At 41.2% G+C, this 21847-nt stretch overlaps 1 protein-coding gene across 1 annotated transcript in view; it reads right to left on the bottom strand.

Moving 5' to 3' along the window:
* The window catches only part of RPGRIP1 (RPGR interacting protein 1), a 109501-nt gene that overhangs the window by 78514 nt on the left and 9140 nt on the right, over positions 1-21847 (bottom strand). The window contains exons 4-14 of the mRNA XM_073608349.1: positions 20378-20510; positions 18013-18299; positions 17725-17824; positions 15515-15658; positions 14834-14939; positions 12645-12668; positions 12387-12533; positions 10890-10963; positions 10404-10543; positions 8285-8448; positions 6135-6446 (exon numbers count right to left, since the gene is read on the bottom strand). Coding sequence (XP_073464450.1) covers positions 6135-6446; positions 8285-8448; positions 10404-10543; positions 10890-10963; positions 12387-12533; positions 12645-12668; positions 14834-14939; positions 15515-15658; positions 17725-17824; positions 18013-18299; positions 20378-20510 — 1631 coding nt within the window. The remainder of the gene's footprint in view (positions 1-6134; positions 6447-8284; positions 8449-10403; positions 10544-10889; positions 10964-12386; positions 12534-12644; positions 12669-14833; positions 14940-15514; positions 15659-17724; positions 17825-18012; positions 18300-20377; positions 20511-21847) is intronic.

The following is a 21847-nucleotide window of genomic DNA, read 5'->3' on the forward strand; positions in this document are numbered from 1 at the left end:
TAGGCCATCGTAATAGCTTTATATACACTGCGCATGTGTCATGCTCCGCCTGCGTCGCCCGCCCCTGACGTTCTTTAGTACGATTTGGCCCCGCCCCTTCACTCTTCGTTGCGCAGTGGGAGTAGATAGCTAAAGATGGCGGAGAGAATCAGTGGAAGTAGCGCGGAGGAAAGCCCGGAGCTCCAAACATCCATATCCCGGAGGAGATATAAGGCCACCAACATGGCTTTTGAAGAGATGGTGGAGATGGTGTCCATATTGAGAAGGGAGGACTACGATGGCAAAAAAGGACCGTACACACGACCGAATATGCGTAAGGACAAAATAATGTCCTCAGTTGTCACCGCTCTAGAAGCAAAATTTGGCACAAAACGGTCGAAAGAACAATTGAGGAAGCGGTGGTCTGACATCAAAAGTCGGAAGCCAGAACAATATTGGCGAATAAAGAAGCTGCTTAAAAAAGTAAGTACTTGTTGTGTTTTCCTATTGAGATACCTAACTTGCATGCTGATCCTTATTTTTGGACTTTATACAGCATCGTTTGTAAAGACCGTTTTTTGTAAAATACATATGATACTTTAGAAAATGACGTTATTTTTTCGCCAAATACGATGGTACAGGTTTGGACATACATTTATGTCTTGATAATTTGTCAAATTCCCACAATTTGTTGATGTGGTGTAGATGTGTTGGAAAATATAATGCTTCTTCAAAAATGATTCAGTGTAATGTAAGGACAGGACACAGCAGCTGTTTCCGCATCTGGACTCACGAGCACTATAGTGTACTATGTGACCATAAATACATTTTAGAGGGGTAATACACATAGGAGATCATTGAGGTGTCTGCATCTGTGAAACTTGCCTGAAAATGTGCATTGTTTATAATTGTTGTTCAGAGGGAATGTTCATCCTGTCTTCTAAATTTTTGATGATCAAAAAAGGCAATTGGCCACAACTCCTAACCAACGTTTAAGATTATTTAATAAAATCTAAAATATCCATGTGTTTTAACTATACCTTTTGTTCAATTCTCATAGGGGAGAAAAGACTCAGACAACAGTCCAAGGATCCCAGGACCCCCCCAAGTCACCAGCCTGAGGCAGAAGATACCCCAAGCCCCAGACCAAGACCACGCCCACCCAACGACCTGGAGGAAGGAGAGGTGGAGGAAGTGTGCGAGGTTTCAAGCCCACCAAGTGAGTGACTGACACCCCAGCTTAAGGTAATGTATTTTGGCGTGCATAGTGTAACCCTTGTTTTTCTTCACTCATTTTAGGTGAGTTTCTGGTTGTGGAAGGCCAAGCGGCAGAGCCATTCACCACAGACAGTGCCCAAAGACTGATTGGCCAGATAATGCTGTGGAATGGCCAAATAGATAAAATGCGTGACCAAATTCACAGCATGCAACTTCGCCTCGACTCCATGCAACAGGAAATGAAGAACATGATTGATGTTTTGGGCAGAATATAATAACGTTTGGCCTAAAAACATCAATCATGTTCTTCATTTCCTTGTGAAGTTTGTTTTTTCTACTAAATGTTTTTAGAATTTATTTGTGATACCCAAATTTACATTATGATGCACATGGTGTGTCATCATGTGCTATCTTCCATCATGGGTTATCAATGTACTTGTTTTGTGTTTGCCACCCCTTCATCCTCAAAATTATTTTGTGGTGATAGGAACCAAAAAAGGGATTGCACACACAAAACACGTACATTGCTCACCCATGATGGGAGATAGCACATGTTGACTTGACCCTTTTGTAAATCTCAATTTTGAGCATATTCAAAAGGAACGATTTCCAAGGGTGACATCACATGCACTGTTCTTTAAATGTTGAACTTTGTAAGTTCTTTAATGTTTTGTTATGTTTATAAAAACACTGTTGTGAATGTAAATATTTTTTGAAAGGTCTATTTTTGCTAAAATATGCCTTTTTAATAATGTTTAAAAAAGATATATTTTTACACCAATAAAAATCTGTAAAAAATATAAAAACCAAAAAAATATTCAAAAATGCACCTTTCAATGTGCACAAAGTAAAATTTTTTTAATAATACAATGTGTGTGGCTGATTATTTCAGACAAATATTTTTTTTATTTTTTTGGGGCCTGATTAAATAAAGGTAAATGCACTTGCCACTACTACAAGTGCACTAGGAGACAGACATAACTAAATGCAAACAAGAATAAAAACAAGATATTTTTGATCAATTATTTTTATTTTTTATTTTTTGGTAAAATTACAGCTGTTGCTGAATAGCAATGGCCCCCTGACCATTAAAATAATTAACATAACGGTCACGCACTTGACGTGCGGTTCGGGGGGCCAAGCCAATACGGGCAATTTCTAGGCCTGTCATTGTGGTATCCTGTTCCAGTCCGGCCTCAGGCCCAACAGAAGATATATATGTTGCTGAATGTCTCCTTAAAAAGTTATGCAAGATGCAGCAAGCAAGTATGATGTAATTTAGTTTATATTCCGCCAGATTAATTGCAGAAAGGAATAAACGGAACCAGAATCCCAAAGGCATTCTCCACAACTCTTCTTGCTCTGGCCAGCCGGTAATTAAATACCCACCTCTCAGGGGTGAGTGTCCTTTGGGGGAACGGCCTCAGCAAGTGCTCACCGAGAGCAAACGCTTCATCAGCGATAAAGACTGAGGGGAGTCCATCAACATTCTGGTCATCAGGTGGCAATCCCAGGCCACCGGTCTGGAGACGCTGGCACAGCTCGGTCTGTGCAAAGACTCCTCCATCAGACATCCGGCCATTCTTCCCCACATCCACAAACAGAGTCCAAATGTGCCGAGACCACCGCCATCAAAACTACACTATGGAACCCCTTGCAGTTATAGAAATAAGACCCAGAATGCGGTGGTGGCACAATCCGGACATGCTTCCCGTCAATCGCCCCGACACAGTTGGGAAAGTCCCAACGGTCAGCGAACTGGGAGGCCACAGTCTGCCATTCCTGTGTACTTGAAGGAAACTGTGGAGTGAAAAGAAAAATTAAAATTAAGATAAGAAATTGAAACCTAACTTGTATATCAGATTACACAAAAACATTAGTGAACAACAGCAGTCAAACATTATTAATATGTGTGTTTGTAATTGAAATGGTAAAAAACATAAGGCCCACTTATAAGATTAATCACCCCCTCTGATGGCCCATTGATCCATTTGAATGTGGGGAGAGGTGTTCTAATTAGGGCCCAAAACACACCTGACTGTTTAAAACATTTGTGGGGTGGGGGAGGGGTTCTAATTAGGGCCCAAAACACACCTGACTGTTTAAAACATTTGTGGGGTGGGGGAGGGGTTCTAATTAGGGCCCAAAACACACCTGACTGTTTAAAACATTTGTGGGGTGGGGGAGGGGTTCTAATTAGGTTAACAAACACACCTGACTGTTTAAAACATTTGTGGGGTGGGGGAGGGGTTCTAATTAGGGCACAAAACACACCTGACTGTTTAAAACATTTGTGGGGTGGGGGAGGGGTTCTAATTAGGTTAACAAACAGACCTGACTGTTTAAAACATTTGTGGGGTGGGGGAGGGTTCTAATTAGGGCCCAAAACACACCTGACTGTTTAAAACATTTGTGGGGTGGGGGAGGGGTTCTAATTAGGACACAAAACACACCTGACTGTTTAAAACATTTGTGGGGTGGAGGAGGGTCAAACAAGACAATGGAGCAGACAATATACATTGTTCAAGAGACTATAGGCTAGAGATATAAATGGACCCAGGATTGCATGGTGGGGAGGTTATTGAAGGTAAATATGCATGTAGGGCAATAAATGATTAATGTCCAAAAACAGGCATGCATGAAGATAAAGGGGACATTCACAGCATATTGAAAGCATGGCAATTAGGTAAGGAGGACATTTATACAATACATTATAAAACATTTAATACATATCATGTAATGTTAAAGGATACAACTTACCTTCATATAGTCCTTCTGCAGGACCTGAATGATGGCAGAACAAGTCTCTGGGATTATTATCCCCAGAGCCTGGGGGGAGATGCCTGTCGAGAACTTCAAGACCTGAAGACTTCTCCCTGTCGCCAAGTAACGTAACGTGGCCAATAGCCTCTGCTCCGCACTGATGGCTTGCCTCATGCAGGTATCCTGCCTGCTGATATAGGGGGTCAGCATAGCCAGCAGACACTCAAAGACGTGGTCCGTCATCCGGAGATAATTCCTGAAATCCTCAGGATTATTCTCACGGAGCTCACGGAGCAAAGGCATGTGCGAGAATTGGTCACGCTGGCGCAACCAATTCTTCATCCATGAACTCCTCCTCGCCCTGTTCATGGACTGGACTCGGGTCAAAGTATTAACCCCAACACCAAGTCCCCACGCAGCATGAACTCGAGAACGAGAACGTCCAGGCGACATGTCTTCAAAACGGTCGGCTGGTCAAACAAACAAACTTATAACAAACGCACTGAAGAACAGCAAGGCCTATGAAGAACGACCTGAAAATCAGGAACGAGCGGACCAGAACGGCCTGCAAGGCAAGTTACGAACTGACCAACACGCACTGAAAAGCAGATACAAACCTCACAAGCACAAACTGAACTGCAGAAAACAATCGAAATAAGCTGAAGTGTGAAAAGCGCAAATCGTCTCTAACCAAACTTCTACTAACACGAGATAAACACGAGATTAGTAGAAGGAGCCCAAAGGGTGCCGTAGTGGGGCTTGAACTTCCTTTTTATAGTCCCGTCGTACGTGCTATACGTCACCGCGTTCCAAACCAGCGGACTTTTGCAGTGATCGTGTGTGGCCAAGTCCGTCCGCTTTTAAGTCCGGCGCAAGGAGCCGACAAAGTCCGGCGAAAAGTCCGCCGAGCAAAGTCTGCTGTAAAGTCCGCTCGTGTGTACGCGGCATCAGACATAAACTAAGCAGCAGGAAACGTCACTCTGATTATGAAGTCACAAATAATGGAAGCAAACCCTCCAAACTGTGCAACCAGATCAACCTACTCAAAAGTGTCACACACAGAAATGGGACCTTCAAAATCATGGGATCATACAGCTGTACCTCCAGTAATGTTGTATACCTTAGCCAATGCAAAAGGTGTAGCAAAGGATCTTATGTTGGTGAAACAGGACAGAAGTTGCAAGTGAGGATGAATTTGCACAGACATACCATCAAGGAACATAAAGAAGACAGTTTCTGCACACCTGTGGGACATCATTTTTCACAACAGGACCACACTATAGAAGACCTCAATGTCTTAGTTCTTAAAGGGAATTTCAGAACTATCCAGGAAAGGAAAAAATTTGAACCAAGAATGATACTTCTTTTTGACACAAAAATTAACAGGCTAAATTTAGATATTAGTTTCCTTACCCATTATACTAGTTTTACGACCCTCTCTGTGACTGTCACCCCCCCCCCCCCCCCCCCACTTACCATTGCCACATTGATTTGTAAGTGTTTGATTTTCTTTTTTTTTCATTTCCCTCAGAGATTGTGTTTTTTTTTGGTTTTAACATTCTGCTAAAACTTTTGTGAATCAGTACTGCTTGGACTGTGAAGAAGGGGACATACCCTGAAAGCTTGTCCTGAAAAATTGTATGTTAGTGCAAATACAAAAAGTATCACGGACAGTACTCAGTGTTCTCTTTTTAAAGTCTTATGCTGTGTACACACGACTGGACTTTTCAACAGCAAAGGTCCGACGGAACGAATCTGCCGGACAATTCGATCGTGTGTGGGCTTCATCGGACCTTTGCTGTCAAAAAATCAGACCGACTTTAGAAATAGAACATGTTTCAAATCGTTCGTCTGTATGCTAGTCTGACGGACAAACAACGATGCAAGGGCAGCTATTGGCTACCAGCTATGAACTTCCTTATTCTAGTCCGGTCGTACGTCATCACGTTCGAATCATTCGGACTTTGGTGGGATCGTGTGTAGGCAAGTCCGTTGCATCGGAACTCCGTCCGAACTCCGTCAAAAAGTCCTTCGGAGTTCAGTGCGTCGAAAGTCCGCTCGCATGCACATGGCATTAGAAATTTAGCATTTTGCCAACCAGTGTTTAATGAGAGGCAATGTTATAGTGTAAGTATTTATTTTTTATTTTAAAATGTCTCAGATTTTCCACTTACCTGAAAATCTTTATTAATCTGATGCTGCAAAATGAGCATTTCCTGAGTTTTCTCAAGTTCTAAAATAGTCTCAGCATGAGCAGCATCCATCTCCAGCAGTTTCCTATGTGTCTCCTGTTCTGGCTTTCTTCTCTCCTCTTCCTGCACCTCCATTCTGAGATCTCTGCATCTTCTGCTTTCCTCCATCTCGGTTTGTATTTGGCTCCTATCCTCTTCTTCTGCCTGTCTCTTTCCTTTTCTGTATGTATTCCACAAATCCTCTTTTTCACTGAACATTTTCTTTAATATCCAATAGTCTTCTGGTATGTGAGTCTAGATCAGATGAATATGCAGTCAGGATTTCACTATTACTTCAAGAATATGTAATGATCATACAACATAGGTCACATCACAGTGAAGTTTCACAATGGGTGATCAAATAATTTAAATCTGCTAATATGCTTTGTCAAGAGGTTGCTCAATCCACTTCCAAGCTCCTGCTTGCTGGGTTCAGATTAGCTAAACATTTTTTTTTAATTTTAATATTTTTTTTTTAGTGTGTGGAAAACAAAGGGCCAGTTCACTATCTATCAAACTGTTTGGGGGCCAGACTGTGGCCGGTATGAATAAAATAAAATTCCCTGGCATCAGAGGTCAGTGGCAATAATAAATGCCCAGGCATTTTAGATCAGTTAGAGTAATTATCAATGGTCAGAAAGAGTAACAATTGCCCCTGCATCTGTGGCCAGTAGGAGAAAAAACAAGGCCAGGTGTCAGTGGGAATAATAAATGTCCCAGCATCAATTGGAATAAGAGCAATACCCTGGTATCAGTAAGAGTAATAAATGCACTATCACTGGTGGTCAGTGGTCAAAATACAGTTGGTTGGAATGTAGCCCCATCAGTGGTGTTCAGCTGCACTTACTTCACAGGCTCAATATTCTTTAGCCGCTACTTGTGGTTACGTCACAGCCTGGACTATACAGGCATCATTGTGTAAGAGATCACTGGTTAGTGGAATGAACTTTCAGCATATGCCACTCTATCAGCATTCCCTAATTTCTGGCTACAGCCCTGAATGCTGGGCCTTCTCGTTGCAGAAGCCAGTTTACAGCAACTAATGAGCCCTAACTGTCTTATAGGCCCAATATTTGGGCATTGCTATTTTAGAGTGGACCTATAGATAAACCAAGCCACATAATGTAATAACTTTGCCAGAGAGTAGGTTATATTATCTCAGGTCATAATTTAACTTTTGAATCTGCCCCTCTAGCTTAGCTCAGGAGTCTTCAAGTGTCAAAGAAGATACCAACATTCTCATTGTGGATATTTGCATAAGCTCATGCATGCTTTCCCCTTTCTGCAACCTGTGTGACAATGCCCAGGCATGCTGATCAATTGCTCAAGCACAGAGCAATGCATTTTGGGATGCTAGTGGAGGGGCCTGTGTATTCTCTAATATGTAACTGAGTATTGCCGATAGGACAAATGACTAAGGCTAGTCATACACAGATTTTTTTCATTCAGCCCAGTGGCCACAGAATTAACAGATTCCTCCATCTACACATACAAGGTGGATGGAGGAAATCTTTCCCTGCCGGGAAATTGTATTCTGACAGCAGCACCTATTGGTGTCAGAATAAACTGATCAGTGGCTACAGCTGACTGGCCGCACATTCTGATTATTGGAAAATTTTCCAACATGTCTCTTTGACAGAAGTCAATCAAATAATCAACTTCTTGCAAGCAGAGGAAGTCACACACTGATTGAAATTTGGTCAGTCCGGCATTTCGATCAGTGTATGGCTAGCCTCATTCAAAGGTATGTGGTATGACATAGCAGCATATACTATCTGCTCTCTGGTAACACTAGAAGTTTATATGGTTGGGGTTTTTAGAGGAGTGAGGCCTATGCTGTTTCTCTAATTCCTTCCTATTTATTTTGCTGACAGCCACATGAGTTATCAATATATCAGGAGCCTAAATACCTGGTGTCCCAGACTAGTATCTCTAGTCAGTAACACTTTTTCATTAAGGCTAAAAAGAATACTTTTTCAAAATTGGCAGATCCATCCAGTGGATTTGCTGGTGCAATAAGCACTATTTGCTGATCTCCTTAATTCGGCCCACTCTGACCCAGAACCTAATCTATGCTCTTCATTCATTTTTACCTGTGGTTTCTGTAGTGTCATATCCTGCTCACAAGATGCTTCTCTGGCAGTAGAGGAAGATGAAAGGACTGATATTTTATCCTGAAAATCGTGGATTTCTTGCATTTTTTCTAACACCTGGCACTGTAGCCTGGAAATGTCTTGTTTAAGCTGCTCGCTTTGCTCTGACAAATGAAAAGAAAAATTTAAATAATCACACACAGTTGCTAGTGTAGTTAGAATTTACTATATTATAAAAAAAAGTTTGCATTACCTGTTACTTTTTGTCTATTCATGTAAGTTAATTCACATGGTAATTTTCAGGTCAGTCCTTATCTGTTCACTTTTTTGTCACTCAGCAGCATACAAAAGATGCTGACATGCCTTAGCCCAATGGTGGCAGCAATAATGACTTAAAGTGACACTAAACAACATCCTTATTCTCCAAAAATCATCTATTACTTGAAGTGGTTGTAAAGGCTGAAGGCTTTCTACCTTCATGCATTGGCCAGTAAGCCAATGAGGAGAAAGCAGGGGGCGGGGTACATGTCTTATGGATGCAGTGCTCGGGAGCGACCACACATCATTGCCCCCATAGCAAGCGGCTTGCTATTGGGGGCACTGGTCAAGGGGGAGGAGTCAGGAGTGTCAGTGGGGGACCCATAACAAAGGGGATTGGGGCTGCTCTGTGCAAAACCTTTCCTCAGAGCAGGTAAGTATAACATGTTTGTTAGTTAACAAAATAAAAAAGCCAAACCTTTAATACAACTTTAATGGCCCTGTAATCTATTTTTCATGAAATTATTTCCTACTCTGTTTTTCCACCTTCTTGTAACATTCTCCATGAGCTCACAAACCTCTCCTTCTCTCCCTCATTTCCATTTGTTTGGAACTAGCAGTGTACATTACTTGCGGTAATATGCACTGCTCTATGCACACTATACATCCTATAGTCCATCTTGGAAGTGAGCAAGAGAGGGTGGCTATGTTCCTACATACACTTGGTGCATGGAGAACGAACCTAGCCACCCTTGAACAGAAAGTCAGATCACAAAAAGGAATTTGGAAATTTAAAGGAGGCTGAGAACAACAGAAGGTACTATTTTAAAAATACATACTTGAATAGTTTTTTTTAATGTCACTTTGACCGCTTGCCGACCAGCCGGCGCAGTTATACTGCCGCAACAGGACTTGGCTGCGCGAATTGCCATCATGATTCCAGATCCGGCCACTAGGGGCGGGCGCGCGTGCGCCCCCTGCTCGCCCACGGAGCAGATGCGAGTGCCCGCCATTCGCGATAACTGCCGGGCCCCCGTGATCGCTCGGGGCACACCGAGAAACGGGATATGTGTGTGCAAACACACAGTTTCCGGTTCTCTGAGGGGAGAACAGACAGATCGTCTGTTCATACAGAGTATGAACAGCGATCTGTCATCTCCCCTACATAGTCCCCTCCCCCTTCAGTTAGAACACACACTAGGGAACACAATGAACCCCTTGATCGCACCCCTAGTGTTAACCCCTTCACTGCCAGTGACATTTTTGACATTTTTACAGTAATCAATGCATTTTCATAGCACTGATCGCTGTATAAATGCCAATGGTCCCAAAAATGTGTCAAAATTGTCCGACGTGTCCGCCATAATGTCGCAGTCCTGATAAATATCACAGATCGCCGCCATTACTAGTATAAAAAAAAATTAATAATAAAAATGCCATAAAGCTATCCCCGATTTTGTAGACGCTATAACTTTTGCGCAAACCAATCAATATACGCTTATTGCAATTTTTTTACCATAAATATGTAGAAGAATACATATCGGCCTAAACTGAGGAAAAAAATATTTTTTTATATATTTTGGGGGATATTTATTATAGCAAAAAGTTAAAAATATTACGTTTTTTTCAAAATTGTCGCTCTTTTTGTTTATAGCGCAAAAAATAAAAACCGCAGAGGTGGTCAAATACCACCAAAAGAAAGCTCTATTTGTGGGAAAAAAAGGACGTCAATTTTGTTTGGGTGCGATGTCGCATGACCGCGCAATTGTCAGTTAAAGCGACGCAGTGCCGAATCGCAAAAAGTGCTCTTGTCAGGAAGGGGGTAAAATCTTCCGGGGCTGAAGCGGTTAATAAAACTTGCCTCTTGCATGCTGTAATTGTTCCTTGCTGTTTGTCAGGTCAGATTCATAGCATTTAATTTGTGCCTCCAGTTTTGTAATACATCTTTTTAACTCTTCTTCTGCCACCTTCGAGGAGTTCACCCGCTCTAGGTCCAGAGAACTGTGAATAAATGAAAGCAGCTTTTTAATGATTTTTATTTCTTCTCAAGTTTCCTCATTCTGCTTAGCCCTGGTTCACATTGCAGCGATGGCACCGTCCGAATTGGTGCAATGCCGCATTTGTGGTGGCACACTGATTCCCAAAAGTAGTTTCTGTACTACTTTTGGCGACTTCGGGGTGCGATTTCAATAGACATCTGTGCATAAACCCGCACAGATGTCTCTGAAATCGCCCCCGTAGTTGGGACTGACGTGCGTGAATGAAATCGTGGGAGTTCAGCCGAACTCGCACAATTTCATTCCCGCTGTTAGTGTGAAACTCGGCTTACAAGGATTTCTCTTCTCACCTTTTTAGAAGGTTTTCATAGTGTTCCTTAAGAAGGTCTTTCTCTCTTTCTAGTTCAGTTGACCTCTCTTGATACTGAAAGAGAGACAATATAGCATTAACACTCAAATATGGCAGTGTTTCAGAGCTTTATACAAAGAATATGCTTTTTGTGTTAAAATTACAGTAAATATGCTGTATTTTTGGTAAATCTTTATAACTAGCACACAGTGTATGGGGTTCTAATATAGCATACAGTCCGATTGTCTACCCTTCAAAAAATGCACATTCCTCTCTAGAAAAATAAATCTAATATTTGTGTTATAAATATAAATAAAACCATTTAATGCATTATTAAATTGACACTAAGGCCCCTTTCACACTGGGGCGGTTTGCAGGTGTTATTGCGCTAAAAATACCGCCTGCAAACCGCCCCAAAACAGCCTCCGCTGTTTGTTCAGTGTGAAAGCCCGAGGGCTTTCACACTGAAGCGGTGCGCTGGCAGGAGAAGAAAAAATCTCCTGTCAGCCGCATCTTTGGAGCGGTGAAGGAGTGGTGTATTCATCGCTCCTAAACCGCTCATGCCCATTGAAATCAATGGGATAGCGCGGCTATACCGCGGCAATACCGCGGCTATAGACGCGCTATACCAGTGGATTTAACCCTTTTTCGGCCGCCAGCGGGGGGTTAAAACCGCACCGCTAGCGGCCGAATACCGCGGTAAAACAGCGCTAAAAATAGCGATGTTTTACCGCCGACGCCCCCTACCGCCCCAGTGTGAAAGGGGCCTTAGTCAATATCTTTATTTTCCCAAAATAATGCATAAACATCCACTAGTTAATGGCCCTGTAATGTATTTTTCATAAAATAGTTTCTTACTGTGTTTTTCTGCCTCCTTGTAACTTTTTCCATCTCACGTCCATTTATTTGGAATGAACAGTGCACATTAGCTGTGGTTATATGCACTGCTATATGGACACTACAAATTACATAGTCCATAATCCATCCTATAAGCGAGCAAGAGAGGGTGACTATGGTTTTACATACAATGGGACCATGAGGAAGAACGTAGCCACCCTCAAACAGGAAATCATATCACAGCAGCAAAAAAATAAATACATTTGGAGATTTGGAGGAGGCAGAGAGCATTAGAAGGTACTTTTTTTTTTTTTTTTTAGTTAAGAGTACATCCCTGAATTTTTTTTTTTAAATCAAAATCACTTTAAGTTCATTTCATATGTGGATGAAATTGGTTTAGAATATTCTTAATATTTATTTAAAACAGGAAGGCTGGCAACTCGGATGCTCTTGAATAAAAGTACTTTATTGGTTACATGGATACATGGGTACAGCCGATACGTTGACGCGTTTCGGCTAAGAAGCCTTCATCAAAGCATTCTCAATATTTATCCCTTGTTTTTTTTATCGCACATAATTTCTATACAATCTGCTTTTAAGATTTTAGTTGACCTTGTTGTCCTTGCATTTCCCAACCTGGCAATTTGTACTGATTGATTACCTCTATAAGTGATCTCTGAAGATTAGCTATGTTCTGCTGATCCACCTCCAGTGCCACAACTTTACTCCTCTCTTCTTTCAGCTGTGTGCTGAGATCCTCCAGCTGCATCAACACAGCCTTATGACTTAATGTCAGTGATTTTTGTTTCTATCACAGTGAAAAACAGCACATTCAATATCTAGTTACCTCTAAAAACATTAGGTACATTTTTTGATATCCATCATAGCAATTGGTAAGGAGATTTGATATGTAACATACCTCTTGTAGTTCTGTCTCATAAGACTGAAAGTAAAATGAAGAGTGGTGTGAGAATAGACAACAAATAACCACTACACACAAGGCTAGATTTATAGTTAGATACAAAGGGCCTCTGCCTATAGACAGCAGTGGCAAAGAGGCAGCTTTTTCCCATCAGAAGAAATACAGCCATCTTAAATATAGTATATACATTGTATAGCCAAGGGTTTGTGTACACCTAACCATCAAACCTATGTGAGCTTGTTGGGCGTTCCAAAACTAAGAGCATTAAGTTTTCAACATTATGTATTTTTTTTACAATATTTTGATGTGTGTTGGTGGGAATTTGCAAATACAGCAAAAACAACATGTGTGAGGTCAGGTACTGATGTTGTACAAAAAGACCTGGCTCTCAACTGCCATTCCATTTTATCCCAAAGGTGTTTAGTAGTGTTTGGTCAGGGCTTTAAACCATATGTAGCAAGCCTTTATCCTTGCTCAGATGAGGAGGACTACCAGGTGGCTCATTGAGTTAACTCTTTGCGGAGTGAAAGGAATTAGGTGCCCAGAAAATGTATTTAGCTCAATAAACTCTGGAGAAAGAGTTAAGGCACATAATGCCCAAAAATAACAAATAGCAACAAATGGTTCTAGAGGTCTCTTTTAGCAACAGTGAATACAAGGAATGGGCCTTTAAGATGAGACCAGCAATTTGTATCGGTAGACTGTTAAATACAACCAGGCAGCACAAGTTGGATGAGCAAACAGAACTTCCTGCAATATGAACTTAGGAAAATCCCAATAAATTCAAAAACAATACCAATTTTAGCTCAGGATGACTACAGCCCATCTTCCAACTAAATGTGGACTAAAGACACTCCAAATTAAGGCAGAATCAATACACATATTTTTATAGAGTTATGCACAAAGGCACAGTCATCCTGGAAAAGGAATGGTCTTCCCCAAATTTTTGCCCCAAAGTTGGAAACGCACAGTCGTCTAAATGTTCTTGTATTGTACACTGATCAGCTATAACTGTATCACCACTAACTGGTTGAGTGAATAGCATTGATTATCTCAATATAGCATACAAGTAGCACCACACACTGTATTCAATGCTGATGTGAAGTAAAGCGACCTCTATGATTAAGCCCAATGTGGGTGAAACATGTCAGAGGGGCATGACCAAAGGGCAGGCACTTGAAGCCTGTCTTTCATTTACTTTAAATGAGTTGAATACAGTGTGCATTGGTACTTGTACGTTATATTGCATCTTGGGACGAGATGTGCTTTGTCTTTGCCAGCACCCGAATACAGAATATAAACCCGGGAGACTGATACTGTGGGTTTGGGAAGTCATTGATCTGCTATAACATTGATTATCTCAAAATCAGTTGGATATATTAGACAGAAAATAAACATGTTGTCCTTGAAGTTGTTATGTTGAAAGCAGAAACAATGGGCACAGCAGTGTGTTGTATATGGAGCTGCAGAGCTGCAGATGGGTTAGGGTGCCCAAACTGACCTGTGTCCACAGCCAAAAGCTCCTACAATGGGCATGTGTACATCAGAACTGGATCTCGCCACAATGGAAGAAGGTGGCCTAGTCTAATGATTGGGTTTTCTTTGACATCATGTGGATGGTCGGATGTGAGCACGTTGCTTACCTGGGGAAGAGATGGCACCAGGATGCACTATGGGAAGAAGGCAAGCCGGCGGAGGTAGTGTGATGCTTTGGGCCATGTTCTGAAGGAAACATTCCTGCCATTCATGTGGATGGACAAGTACACCCCTTCATGGAAACAGTATTCCCCGATGGGAGTGCCTCTTTCAGCAGAATAATGTTCCCTGCCACACTCAAGAATAGTTTGACTTGGCCTCCAAATTCTCCAGACCTCAATCTAATTAATCATTTGCGGGATGTGCTGGAAAAACAATTCTAATCCATGGAGGCCCCACCTCACAACTTACAAGACTTAAAGGATCTGCTACTGACTGCTTGGTGCCAGATACCACAGCATACTTTCAATGGAACAGGGCTGTTTTTGTGGCAAAAGGGGATGGACATCAAGTTATGACTAACTGGTGTATGTTTTCCTTCAGAGGAAACACCAGAACTTAATCATTTCTAGGTGTGTCCACAAATTTTTAGCTATGCAGAGTGTGTTTATTTTCATATTTAGGGGATCTGGAAGTAAAAACAACTTCACCTCTTTGAGCTGTTGAAATTGCTCTCTGAGGGCACAGAGACTTGTGTTCTTCTCCCTGAGCTCCTTCTGAAGACGAATATTCATGACGTTATCTTGGATGATTTTTCTGAAAAAAAGAGCATGCATTAAAGAGGTTGTAGTGGCCCTTACACTGACCAATGAGAAGGTGTCCCAGAAGAAAGGAGCGCTTCTCATTGAGATAGGTAGTTAAAGGCTCCATCAAAAAATAAATATCTATTTATTATTAAATTAAAGTGTTGACATTTTTTGATGAACTGATAAAGTGGTTTAAGACTTCTGTCCCACAAGACGACTACAGTACATTGTAAGTCAAATTTGGTAATTGCTTAGCCTGTCATACAGGAGCCTTTTATTGTATTTTAAGTCATTTTTACAGCATGTTTTAGAGATTGCAATACTTTCCAGGCTCATAACGGTCCATATACTGTAACTGTCTAACACTACACAACATTTTTTTTATTATTTCAGTTTGTTTCAAAAACTGGGGTATCAGCTGCAATTGTTATTTATATTTCTATGGGAAACATTATGCCAATATCTGACTAGACACATTAGCTAGGTTGAGTACTACTAATCTATGCTTAGAATACACAAGAAACACAATAGAGACAGAAACCTCTAGCAATCTATTTCATACTTTAAAATCCAGTCCATACTTACCTCTGGTCCTCAGCCTGCTGCACATGCTGCAGAGAAAGCAGGATTTCAGTCTCCAGATCCTTAGGCTTGGCAGCAGCCATGTGCTTCAATATGACTGCAGCTTTTTCATGCATATTGCAGTCTTGCCTGTTGATGATTTGAAATCTGTAAGGTAAAATTTTAATTTTATGTAATTTATCAATTTCTTTCCATGGGACAATTTGTATGCAAAGATATTAATATGATGTAAGAAAATAACAATAAAAACATGTACTGTAACATACAGTATCTCACAAAAATGAGTACACCCCTCACATTTTCGTAAATATTTTATTATATTTTTTCATGTGACAACACTGAAGAAATGACACTGACATTGACAGGCTGTGGGACAACAAGGCTCAGCGCCGGCTGATAGCACAACACTGTTAGGGAACGGTAAAGTGTGGTGGACTCAAAGGAGGGGGGGGGTATGGAGCACAGTTTTTGAGAGACCGCACTTGAGTAAAAAGGTGACTGAGGGGATGATAATAAATATATATAAAATATATGATATGCATATAAATAAAATCAATTATGAAATATAATATGTAGAAAAATATGTAGAAAAACATATACAAAAATTATAAAAAATTATATGTAGAAAAATATAAAAAAAAACAGGGATTATGTGTGAAAAATTATATAAATAAAACATATACGTGTGCATGCATGCATACATATACATGCATGCACACGTATACATACATTGCTCCATACCCCCTCCCCCTTTGAGTCCACCGCACTTTACCATTCCCTAACAGTGTTGTGCTATCAGCCGGCGCTGAGCCTTGTTGTCCCGCAGCGCCGGCCTATAAATAGCACAGCACTGACACACTGCCCCCTCAGGCCTATTGAAGGAGCAGCCGCTCCGAGCGCGTAGCCTACTCAGTGCTCTCCCACTGCCTGAATCCTCTCTTGGTGTAAGCCCTCCCCCTGGAGTGAAGCCGGAAGCCGCTGGACGATCCGTGACGTCACGCACACCCTCTGTGCGCTCCACGCCGGCCCCAGCTTTTCCCTGATGGCCACAGGACGAACCATCTACTGAACAGGTTCCACCTGCAGCCTTATACCGCTGGCACACCATCCAGACTGGTGCCCGAGGAATTCACCAGGATTACCCATCTACAGATGAGCCTTTTATTTATGTCTCTCTTGTAAGTGTTTTTTTATTATGTGTCATTAAAAAGTACCTACTAATACTGCACTCAGGTGGCGCTTCCTTTCTTCACCCTCTCTTGTAATCTTCTTATAGCCTAGGCCATCTTTATGTAGAGAAACAATTTTTTTAGATCCTCAGAGAGTTCTTTGCCATGAGGTGCCATGCTGAACTTCCACTGACCAGTATGAGAGAGTGAGAGCGATAACACCAAATTTAACACACCTGCTCCCCATTCACACCTGAAACCTTGTAACACTAGCGAGTCACATGACACCGGGGAGGGAAAATGGCTAATTGGGCCCAATTTGGACATTTTCACTTAGGGGTGTACTCAGTTTTGTTGCCAGTGGTTTAGACATTAATGGCTGTATGTTTGAGTTATTTTGAGGGAACAGCAAATTTACACTGTTATACAAGCTGTACACTCACTACTTTACATTGTAGCTAAGTGTCATTTGTTCAGTGTTGTCACATGAAAAGATATAATAAAATATTTACAAAAATGTGAGGAGTGTACTCACTTTTGTGAGATACTGTATATATTACCCGTATTGGTCATTAACATAATGTATAAAAAAAATGTCATTTTAAATATTAGAAATTAAGACTGTAAATTAGCGAATGTGGTCATAATGGAATGTTTTGTAAAGAAGACTGGGTTTTGGTAGTAATGTCTGCTTAAAGTGTATGTAAAGGCCACATTTTTTAGTTTTGGATGAAGTATGGAAGGATTTAAGTTATCATCAGAGCAAGAGGTGAGAGAAAATCTTTAAAAGGAACATATGTTCACTTTGGGCAGATTTCCTCTAATTTTCTTTTGCATCTGTAGGATAGCAAGTGAAGAGAGATCTCCCCAGTGGGACACAAAGCAAAAAATAACTTAACATCAGTTTTAAAAATGTACTTCTCTATCTAAAACAAAAGTTCTAAACTGAATGGATGTTTCTATCCCAGGATATAGGCCAGGTCCTGGTTTGGGTGCAGTCAGGTCTCCAAAAGCTCAGTAAGAAAATTTTTAATTGATACTTACAGTCTATCAATTTCTGCTCTGGCTTCATCACTGAGACTTTCTCCACAGCAATCAGCAGCTACTCGTGGCGGACCTGTGTGTGGACCTTGCAGACGTAAACCTAGAATCATAAACGAAAGCTAATGAGTACTGTTTGTAGCCACCACTAGCACATAATCTAGGACTTAAGACAAAAGTATATTTGTGGATTTAGAATGAATGAAAGAATGAATAAACTCTGGGATAATTCATATTTTTTACACACTGCTGCTGAATGCACTAACATTCTCTTTAGTGTCTTTTACCTACCCTTCTTATATTTTTCTGGCAATGTTGTGCTTTTTCTAATACCGGAATTTATGCGTGCTGATATTGCGCCATAGGGACAATGTCTGCAACCATCCTGCAGCTGAAGGCGCTGCTTATATGTAGTCAGTCTTTGCCTTAAGGCTTCATTTCTGCGTTCCAGGTCTTTCACGCGATCTTGTAAGTTCTCCATAGTGTCCTCAGCCTCCAAATCTCGGCCATCTTTTCTGACTTTCTTTACTTCATGCTGCCCGTGATCTGATGTTAGACGGAGCAGTTTAGTTGCCATTCTGTAAAGGAAAATGGCAATTTTACCTTCCTTAAAATAACCTGCATTTGTTGACTTTACTATCCTTACTATTTTTATACAGTATTATATGCACATATCTTGTTAACACTGTGAACCCTTTTTTGAAGCCAATTAGAGCTTGAGGCTCTAATCATGTGCTTAAAAAAAACACTGAAATCCAGCCGGACGCATGGATTGGGGGGTGGCGACAGACGCCACTGGTAAAGGACTGTCTGCATTAAAAAATTTCAATCACTCAGACTGCCTATATTAAAAAAGCAATTTTGAGCATTGCTTGAACTTATCAGGCAATTTACTTTAAAAAAACAAAAACAAAAAACAGCCTGAGCATACCCATCACCTGAAATTTTGCAGCCCTGACTAAGGGGATCCCTTATAGGTGCTGAAACATTGGCTTGTTAACCAACTTTTTATCAATAAATGGTCTTTACCACTAGTCTGTTTTTTTATTTGTTCTATATTTAGTATGATTTGCTTGAAATGCAACTTTGTGGCCTTTTGGATCGAGTGCTGCCAAAAGTCATAGTAATGCAACATGTGGAACACTAATGCCCTGTACACACGGTCAGATTTTCTGACGGAAAATGTGCGATCGGAGCTTGTTGTTGGAAATTCCGATCGTGTGTGGGCTCCATCTGACTTTTTCCAGCGGAATTTCTGATGCACAAAGTTTGAGAGCAGGCTATAAAATTTTTGGACAACAAAATCCGATCGGTTAAATTCCGATCGTGTGTACACAAATCCAACACACAAAGTGCCACGCATGCTCAGAATAAATTAAGAGACAAAAGCTATTGCCTACTGCCCCATTTATAGTCTTGACGTACGTGTTTTACGTCACCTCGTTCAGAACGATCAGATTTTCCGACAACTTTGTGTGGCCGTGTGCATGCAAGACAAGTTTGAGCCAACATCCGTCGGAAAAAAATCCATGGATTTTGTTGTCGGAATGTCCGATCAATGTCCAATCGTGTGTACAGGGCATTAGGCCTTACTGAAGAAGACCAAGGATTTAGGATCTAGTGCCGCAATACCTATAACTGCTATCATGTAGTTGAAGGCACTCATTAGCCAACAAGTTCTACATTATTTATTGTAAAAGAGTGAAGACTCTTGCTGGTATCTATTCCTGCTTGGCCTATGGGCCACTAAATTTACCATTACCCTTACCATACAACCATAAATTTCCAGTATAAAAAAATTTGTTGTATATTATTATCACCTCATGGAATGTTCCTGGCCAACTACCTTGTGGCAATTCTTAAAATTGTGCAGACAAAGGGAACCAAAATAGGATGCAAAATCCATAAGAAAAAAAATACCTCTGAAACAATTGCCTGCACCACAAAGGTTGTATTAAAAAATGAAAAATGATTTTGTTATAAATGATATGGCGCTATACAAATGTACAACACCCCACAGATATAACCCACAGATTACAAATACTTTAAAACACCCCCTAAAAAAAGTATCATCCATCAGGGAACTTAAAAAGTCCTGGGTAACACAGATCCAGGTCAGTAAGCCATATATACTGTGTGTGTGTGTGTGTGTATATATATATGCAAAAAAAAAATCCAAAATCAAGAAACCAAAATCTACATAGAGTTTAACATGGGGACATGAATGGTGGTTCCAGCTGCCTCAACACCAGGAACAAAGGGCCAAGGGCTCTTTGACACCAGTCTCCATGTTTACTTGGAGATCTACTTGTAGGATGAAATAATGGTAAAACTATGATATTGGGGGACTGAGCAAAACAAAATGTTGTAGTTGTCATTTTTTATTTTGCCAATAGTTATTAGCTGATTTATTTCATGTGTATATTTAAAAACATAGTCAAAAAGCCATAGTAAAGGGTATTAAATTAATTCAATCTAGATTTTACTTTTGTCACACATGTTGCAGCAGTTCTGTTGTCAGGGCCCTGCATTGTTAGTGGTCCAAGTAACGGACATTGTGACAGTGATGGCATCTATGGACAGTAACTACTGCACATAAGTCATACTATATGAAAGACAATTACTTTTCTTATTAAATATACTGTATACTGTATACCTCTTAATTTTGTCCTCCTGCTTCCTGGCATATTCTTTAAGTAGCAGATTCTCTTCATGAAGCCGTAGAAACTTGTCCTCCAGTTCTTCACGGGATATCAAAGCTACTCTGCGTCTGGTCTTCACATCTTTTTCTGTATATAAAGTTTCATATTCAGGTGTGAACAACATGCCAAGTTCTGTAATAAGCAGGCGTCTGAACTTTTCAGTTAGACCAAACCAATAAGAAAATGCGATAAGCTCCAACAGAAATCATTTTTCACTGAACTATCTTCAGTAAACTGAGATCTGATCGATCGCTGTAAAAAAACTGTACTGCACTTGTTGCAATTAATTTGAAGTTTAATTCTAGCTATACACCTAACTAACCTTAAAACTGTCCCCTACCCTTCCTAACACATATGCCTGTGTAAGAAAGCTGTACATATTTACCAAGTTTCAGCCTGCACCAATCCGGTCACATGATCCCCAGTGCCAGCCAACGTAAAGGCCGCACTGATGATGTCACCCATAGGTTTCAATAGCCCATACTTTGCAAGTGCTCCCTCCTCTCCCCTGCAGTGGCACTGGCTGACACAGGGGAGCCAGATCACATGACTGAACCAGAGCAGCCTGAAAATAGGTAATTATTGCGACACATTGTGACATTGCGAGTTCCACACCATATATAGTTTTCAGGGCTTTCCTGTCCATTTTTATTTAAACAAACCTCAAAACTTTACACAGGTATTCTCACCATCGCTGCAAAACATAACATTCAGCCTCCTGGCTCTCTTGTGGCAGCTTTAATGCTCCAAGTACCTCTTAAGGGTCTCTTGAGCCTCAGTATCTTTTCAGTCCTCTTAATCATGAAACACGTCCCAGTGTTTATGCACGGACGCTGCACCTTAGCTCTGCATCTTCCTTACAGCTTCCTAGCTGTTTGTGTTCCTCTTGGACTATCTCTGTATGGCTCCCTAGCTGCTCTTCTGTCCCACATGGACTCTCTCTTGTCCCTCATGGACTTTCTCTCAGGCCTTCCTCTGTCCCGACCTGGACACCTTGATGCACGGCAGCATCTCCCCTCACACACTCTGACCTCCTTTAGAGCCCTTTCACACTGAGCCGCCCCGGGCGTCGGTGGTAAAGCGGCGCTATTTTAGCGCTGATTTACAGTCGTTTTAGCGGTAAATCGCTATTCGGCCACTAATGGGGCAGTTTTAACCCCAGTCAGCGGCCGAAAAAGGGTTAAATTCGCCTGCAAAACGGTGCTGCAGCAGCGCTTTGCCGGCGGTATGGCGGCGCTGCCCCATTGTTTTCCATGGGCAGGAGCGTTGGAGGAGCCGTGTGTTCACCGCTCCTACAGCGCTGCAAAGAAGCTGCTACAGGACTTTTTGTGACGCCCTGCCTGTTACTGCTGTTCCACTGGAAGGGTGGCTGTTTGAACAAGGCTAGGGTTGCAGTGGTGTGTCTTCTGCATTGTAACAAGGTG

This window comes from Aquarana catesbeiana, linkage group LG01 (assembly GCF_042186555.1).
Source record: "Aquarana catesbeiana isolate 2022-GZ linkage group LG01, ASM4218655v1, whole genome shotgun sequence".
NCBI classification, from domain to species: domain Eukaryota; kingdom Metazoa; phylum Chordata; class Amphibia; order Anura; family Ranidae; genus Aquarana; species Aquarana catesbeiana.